Here is a 7666-nt window from a genome sequence, read left to right as displayed (position 1 = left end):
TTTTGTTTGCCAAAGATTCCCCCTTTTTTTTCCCCAATGGTTATGCCTAATTCTTATTAAATAATTACACATGATAATAATTAATATAAACATTCTCCTCTACTCTAATCCAACACCCTCAATACTTACGGTAACTCACTTAATTTACCTGCTAGTCATTAGGAATAAATTAAATTAACAAGTTGTACAACCCAAAAAAATTTCCAGCAATACCTACTATTAATAATATATCCTTCATCGTCAATATGAAGATTTATATAATCCAATGCAATAAAAAAAAACTTAATTCTCTAAAGATAACATACTAATACTAGTGACTAAATTCTGTAAATAAATAAATTAATACCCATTTTCACTAGTTAACAAACAAGAAAATGCACTTTAAATGTGAGATCCTTCATTCTTTTCTTTAATTTTAATCGGTTCAATTGCTTAATTCCCAAAGAATTGGTCATGTCATCTGCCACTTCCATAATGAGCCTCATTAATGGGCATTCAATGCTCCCCCCTTAGGTTGATAAAGTTATCACATAAATAAAAAAATGGTTCTTTTCCGTTCCTTCACAAGGGATCTGAACAGATCCAAAAATAATCTATTTTCTCATATACACACCAACAAATAATTTAAAAAAACAATTTAATTCACTTGACAATATACTCAAATGAAGAATTGAAAAGTTTGAGAATAAATCGTTCACCTGAAGTCGACGGTTTCTTTTCCCCTACACGTTTTGCCAGAATATATTAATGGGGTTATGCTAATCACTCATTTATCTTAATTTACTAAATGGGCTAAGTGAAAAAAAAAGGTTTTAACTAAATTAGGTGTTGATCTGGCCCATTAAGTATGCAGCTATATTAAATATTTAACACTTATCTGACAACTAAATAATCGTGGTTACCGAATATTTCAATTTTTTTAATTTTAAATTCTACGGAAAGAGTAAAGATAGTTTGAGTTCTCCAAACGATCTAGCGGGCTGTTACATCACCTACCACTTAAACAAACGTTCGTCCTCGAACGGAAAAAGAAAAGAACTAACCTGAATGCTCAAAAAGATGAGGATATTTACTCCTTATGTCTGACTTTGTCTCCCATGTAGCCTCCTCCACTGGACGGTGCTTCCACTGAACCTTTACTGAAGCAATCTCCTTGGACCTTAGCTTTCGAATTTGCCTATCCAGAATGGAGATCGACTCTTCCTCAAAAGTCAAAATTCTGATCAAGTAACACTGAATCCCATTGAATCACATGATCACCGCCCTGATGATACTTCTTAAGCATAGAGATATGAAATACAGGATGAACACCTGACAAACCAGGTGGCAAAGCCAATTGATACGCCACCTCACCAATACGCTCAATAATCTCGAAAGGACCAATATACCTTGGGCTCAACTTGCCCTTCTTTCCAAACCTCATCACACCCTTCATGGGTGAAACCTTCAATAAAACCCTCTCTCCAACCATAAACTCTAAATCACGAATCTTTCGATCTACATAACTCTTTTGCCTACTCTGTGCCATGAGAAGTCTATCTTGGATCAACTTGACCTTGTCCAAGGACTCCCTCAACAAATTTGTACCCCATGGTCTAACCTCAAATGCATCAAACCAGCCAATTGGAGATCGACATCTCCTGCCATACAGAGCCTCAAATGGTGCCATCTCAATGCTCGAGTGATAACTATTATTGTAAGCAAACTCTGCTAGAGGCAAGAACTGGTCCCACTGACCACCAAAGTCAATCACACATGCCCGCAACATATCCTCAAGAACCTGAATAGTTCGCTCAGATTGACCATCAGTCTGAGGGTGAAAGGCTGTACTAAGATCCACTCGAGTGCCCAACTCTTTCTGCATAGACAGCCAGAAATGAGATGTAAATTGGGTGCCACGATCTGAAATAATAGATATAGGAACTCCATGCAAACGAACTATCTCTTGAATATAGATCTTGGCTAACTTCTCTGAGTTATAGGTAGTCTGAACTGGTACAAAGTGTGCAGACTTAGTCAGTCGATCCACGATGACCCATATAGCATCAAACTTACCCAAGGTACGTGGAAACCCTACCACAAAGTCCATAGCAATGCGCTCCCACTTCCACTCAGGTATGGGCATCCTCTGAGTCATACCTCCAGGCTTTTGGTGTTCATACTTCACTTGCTGACAATTCAAACATCGAGATACAAAATCTACTATGTCCCTCTTCATACGACACCACCAATAGTGTTGCTTCAAGTCACGATACATCTTAGTAGCCCCTGGATGAATAGAGTACCTCGAACTACGAGCCTCCTCCATGATCAATCTAGTAAAATCACCTGTACGAGGAACACATATACGACCCTTAATCCTCAAAACTCCCTCACTATCAAGAATTGCAGCCTTGGCTTCTCCTTTTAAAACCTTGTCCCTAATCTTACATAAATCACCATCATCAAACTGTTGAGCACGAATCTGCTCCAACAAGGATGACCTAGCCTCCATATAAGCCAACACCTTACCAGATTCTGAAATATCAAGTCTCACAAAGCTATTGGCCAGGGATTGGACATCCCTAGCTAAAGGACGCTCGCCAACCTGTAACATGGCTAGACTACCCATACTTACCGCCTTCCGACTCAAGGCATCTGCTACAACATTTGCTTTGCCTGGGTGATAAAGAATAGTCATATCGTAGTCTTGAGCAACTCCAACCATCTCCTCTGCCTCAAATTGAGATCCCTCTGATTGAATATATACTGGAGACTACGATGATCCGTGAACACCTCACAATGCACACCATAAAGATAATGCCTCCAAATCTTTAATGCAAACACAACAGACGCCAACTCTAAATCATGAATAGGGTAGTTCTTCTCATGAACCTTTAACTGCCTCGAAGCATAAGCTATCACCCTTCCCTTCTGCATCAACACACAACCAAGACCAATCCGAGAAGCATCACAATATACAACAAAACCCTCTCCCTCCACGGGTAGTGTCAAAATTGGAGCAGTAGTCAATAAAGTCTTGAGCCTTTGGAAACTAACCTCACATTCGTTAGACCACTGAAAAGTCACCTCCTTTTGTGTCAATCTAGTTAATGGAGATGCAATGGATGAGAAACCCTCAACAAACCATCGATAATAACCTGCAAGGCCCAAGAAACTCCGAATCTCAGTAACTGAAGTAGGTCTGACCCAATCTCTAACCACCTCAATCTTCTTAGGATCCACCATGATACCCTCCTTGGACACTACATGTCCCAAGAATGCTACCGAACTAAGCCAAAACTCACACTTTGAAAACTTTGCATAAAGCTTCTTCTCCTTTAGAATCCCAAGAACAATCCTCAAATGATGCTCATGCTCCTCCTTAGTGCGTGAGTATATCAATATATCATCTATAAAGACAATAACAAAGGAATCTAAATACGGTCTGAACACTCCATTCATCAAGTCCATAAAAGCTGCTGGGGCATTAGTCTGTCCGAAAGACATCACCAAAAACTCGTAATGACCATAACGTGTTCGAAAAGTTGTCTTAGGGATATCCTCCGCCCTAACCTTCAGCTGATGATAGCCAGATCTCAAGTCAATTTTGGAGAAAACTGAAGCACCCTGCAACTGATCAAATAAATCATCAATATGAGGTATCAAATACTTATTTCTGATGGTTACCTTGTTCAACTGCCGATAGTCAATACACATACGCATAGATCCATCTTTCTTCTTCACAAATAACACTGGAGCACCCCAAGGAGATACACTTGGTATAATAAAACCTTTGCTCAACAAATCCTGCGGCTGCTCCTTCAACTCTTTCAATTCAGCTGGTGCCATACGATAAAGAGGAATGGAAATAGGCCGAGTGCCTGGCTCCACATCAATACAAAAATCAATATCTTGATCTAGTGGAAGACCTGGCAAATCGGTCGGAAATACTTCTGAAAATTCACTCACTACTGGAATAGACTCAAGCAAAGGAGTCTCAATACTAGTATCTCGAATGTGGGCCAAGTACGCCAAACATCCCCTCTGTACCAACTGACGAGCCTTAAGGAATGATATCACACCCTTAGAAGGATGTATAAGAGTACCTCTCCATTCTACTATAGGAATTCCAGGCATAGCTAAAGTGATGGTCTTAGCATGACAATTTAAAATTGCGTAGTAAGAAGATAACCAATCCATACCAAGAATCACATCAAAATCTATCATTTCTAAGACCTTTAGATCTGCATGAGTGTCATACCCCATCAAAGTAACAGTACATAAACGATACACTTGATCTACAACTACAGAATCCCCGACAGGAGTAGAAACACGTATCGGCAAATCAAGAGACTCACACAATATATCCAGACTAGGAGCAAAATATGTGGACACATAAGAATAAGTAGAGCCTGGATCAAATAATACAGTAGCTGGTCGATGACAAACCGGAATAATACCTGTGATAACAGCATCTGAGGCTTCATCCTCTGGCCTACCTGGAATAGCATAACAGTGAGAACGACCTCCATCAGATTGTGAACCTCCACGACCACCACCTCGACCAGAAGGAGAACCACCTCTACCTGAATGAGAACCACCTCTACCATTCTGTGCACCACCCCTAGCTGGAGGTTGTGCAACCCTGGAAGTCGAAGCCTGAGAACCCTGATGTAAACCACCACGTCTGGTCCTAGGGCAGTCTCTCACAAAGTGTCCCATATAACCACACTCAAAGCAACCCCTACGAGATGCAGGCTGATGAGAGGAACCCGAATGACCAGAATGCCCTCCACGAACTACAGGTCTAGAAGATGAACCCTGCGAAGTATGTACAGAGCTCGAAGAGTTATGCCCAGCGTAACCAGCCTCAGACGCTGGTATAGCAGCATGAATGGGTCTGCTGGACTAAGGGTGATAACCTCTGCCCAAGTAAACCCCGACTCCTAGGCGGAGCACCACCATAATCGCCTGAATAACGAGTCCTCTTGCCCTCTCGCTGCTCAAATCCCTCACGTCGAATCATCTCCAACTCCTTAGCAGCATCCACCACTTTCTGGAATGGAACACCAAAAGCAGCAACCTGAGAAACTCCTAGACGGATCGGAATAATCAGCCCCTTAACAAACCTTCTCACTCTCTCAGCCTCTGTGGGAAGTATCATCGAAGCATGCCTAGCCAAGGCATGAAATTTACCCTCATATTCTGCAACTGACATACCATTTTGCTACAAACCCTCAAACTCGGCCCTCTTGCGCTCCCTCTCACTGCGTGGAACAAATTTGGATAGAAATACCTGAGTAAACTCAGTCCAGGAAGTGACAGGCAAAGCTCCTGCCTGGGCCATCCCCTCTAGGATTCCTAACATACGAGCCAGGGTATCTTGAAGCACTTAGGGAACAATAGTACTGGTTGGAGCCTGAGCTGGCCCATCCCCCTCGACACGATCTTGCACATCCACATGAAGAACATCTGCACCAGGAGGTACGGTCCTATCATGACCCTGGGTAGCTATTGGTACTTGACCACCCACAGGTGCTGCAATACGGCCCCTACCCCGACCTCGAGCTCGTCCCCTACCTCTACATCGGATAGTGTTCCCAGAAGCAGGCACAGGAATAGGATCCTGACCACCACTTGCCGATGTACGATTCCTCGCCATCTGAGAGAGAATGAGATATCAAGATTAGAATTTCTACAAGGTCAAGTGAGCACGATAATGAATAAAATAACAGAATATTTCCTAAATGTCCTATAGCCTCTCGAAGATAGGTATGGACGTCTTCATACCGATCCGCAAGACTCTAAAGACATTGCCCTTGTACCCTTGAGACCGATGAACCTAGGGCTCTGATACCAAATTTGTCACGACCCAAAATCACGAGTCATGATGGCACCTATATTCCCAACCAATAGGTAAGCCAACCAACATATTTTTAACAAACTTAACTAACAAAGAAGTGAAAAGACAACAATTTCCTAATCTCCAACACTGAGTTCTTATAAGTACGAATGTGGAAAACTGAAAAAAAATACTACCCAAGAAATTGTGTCATGAGTACAAGAGCTTCTATAATACGATGCAAGTCTGATACTAAAAGGCAAATCTAACATAAGGGATATCCTGTCTGAATACGGAATAACAGAATAAGTAAAAGATAGAGGGAGGTGTGGGCCACAGAACCGCCAAGCAGCTCACCACAACTCCAAGAACTTCAATCCGGACTCAATTTGATCCACGAGATGTGCTCCTACTCGGAATCGAATCTGCACCACAAAGAGTGCAACAAGCGTAGTATGAGTACGAAACCACGTGTACCCAATATGTCTCATTGACCGACAACGAAGAAGTAGTGACGGGAGTTTATATAAGAAAATAAGTTCTTAAATTATACAAGTATATATATATATATATTACACTCACTATTTAAGTTTCATCAATAAAGGAAATCAACATTTAATATTTTCCAAACACCAAACGAAACATATAGTCATCAAGAATGAATGATGGGATGAAATGCAATGCAATATGATGTCATGTAATGATATGTCTCAGAATACCCAGTACTCACTCAACCGTATATACATGATACTCCTCGGAAATACATCGAGAGTTCATGACCCATGGGGAACTCACGAGGTCCATATACCGACACGGACGATCTCCACATGTCTGTGCAGACGATCTCAACGCACTATCATAATATCAAACAATTTTCGCACGGACGGTCTCCACGTGCCCAAATTACAATCTTAACATCTCACCATCCCCAGCACGGACGATCTCCACGTGCCCAACTTATACTCAGTCTCATCTCGATGCATGTGCACAATATTGTTTCAATAGAGGGAATGATGATGCATCTCAATCCATCAATATGAATATAATACATAACCACCTCAATTATCTCAACTATACGGGTGAAATAAATAAAACACAATCACACAAGGAATTCAAGTCAATAATACATCAGCTAATGCCCATATGCTTTGGCATTCTCAAATTTCAATCCACATTCTATAATAGTATTTTCCTTTTTATAACACCGGTACTCGTACCAATGCCCGTCACACCATTGATACGAGACCACCATCTTTCCCCCTTACCCCTTTATCTATTTTCATTTTTAATTTTTAATTAGGAAAACGTCCTTCTACAAGTCTAAAAAAAAGTCTTAACATACCTTAAATGCCGAACTCGTGTCACCAATCTTTAAGATTTTTCCTTTCCCTTTCGCAAAGCTTCGGAACGTTCCCAATCTATCCATTGTGCAATATTCATAAGTAAGCGAGTCCATAGGTTATATGTTTAACCTAAACTCCAAACTCACTCATGTATCCAATCAAGATCCTACTCTTGATATATTTTATATGTCAAGATTGTACTTACTAAATTTCAAGCCTACTGTCAAGCCTCAACTCCTCAAAATATTATGATTCTAATAATACTCATGTAACACAATACCACCAAAATTTTGTTAGCTATATCCATATACTTTATGGAGTATTACTATATGAAAATTAAAAATGAAATAAAAGCTTAAAGCCAATAAGTAGTTTGATGTAACTTACTTAAATAAATAATGTCTATGGAATTTTTCCACAGGTTTCATATATGAAATCAAGCTTTTGTTTGCCAAAGATTCCCCTTTTTTTCCCAATGGTTATGCCTAATTATTATTAA

At 40.6% G+C, this 7666-nt stretch overlaps 1 protein-coding gene across 1 annotated transcript; it reads right to left on the bottom strand.

Moving 5' to 3' along the window:
* Nucleotides 1-1204: 1204 nt before the first annotated feature.
* On the bottom strand, nucleotides 1205-7250 carry LOC138340371 (uncharacterized). Its single transcript, XM_069292088.1, has 8 exons — nucleotides 7167-7250; nucleotides 5392-5644; nucleotides 5279-5343; nucleotides 4569-4803; nucleotides 3912-4226; nucleotides 2507-2658; nucleotides 1650-1780; nucleotides 1205-1595 (listed from the first exon to the last, which is right to left on the bottom strand). Exons 1-8 carry the CDS (start codon nucleotides 7248-7250, stop codon nucleotides 1205-1207), a joined length of 1626 nt encoding a protein of 541 aa, XP_069148189.1.
* Nucleotides 7251-7666: the final 416 nt, after the last annotated feature.

Source organism: Solanum lycopersicum, chromosome 12 (assembly GCF_036512215.1).
Source record: "Solanum lycopersicum chromosome 12, SLM_r2.1".
Taxonomy (NCBI): Eukaryota; Viridiplantae; Streptophyta; class Magnoliopsida; order Solanales; family Solanaceae; genus Solanum; species Solanum lycopersicum.
Note: the sequence above shows the minus strand (reverse complement) of the source record. Positions and strands in the feature narration are given on the sequence as shown.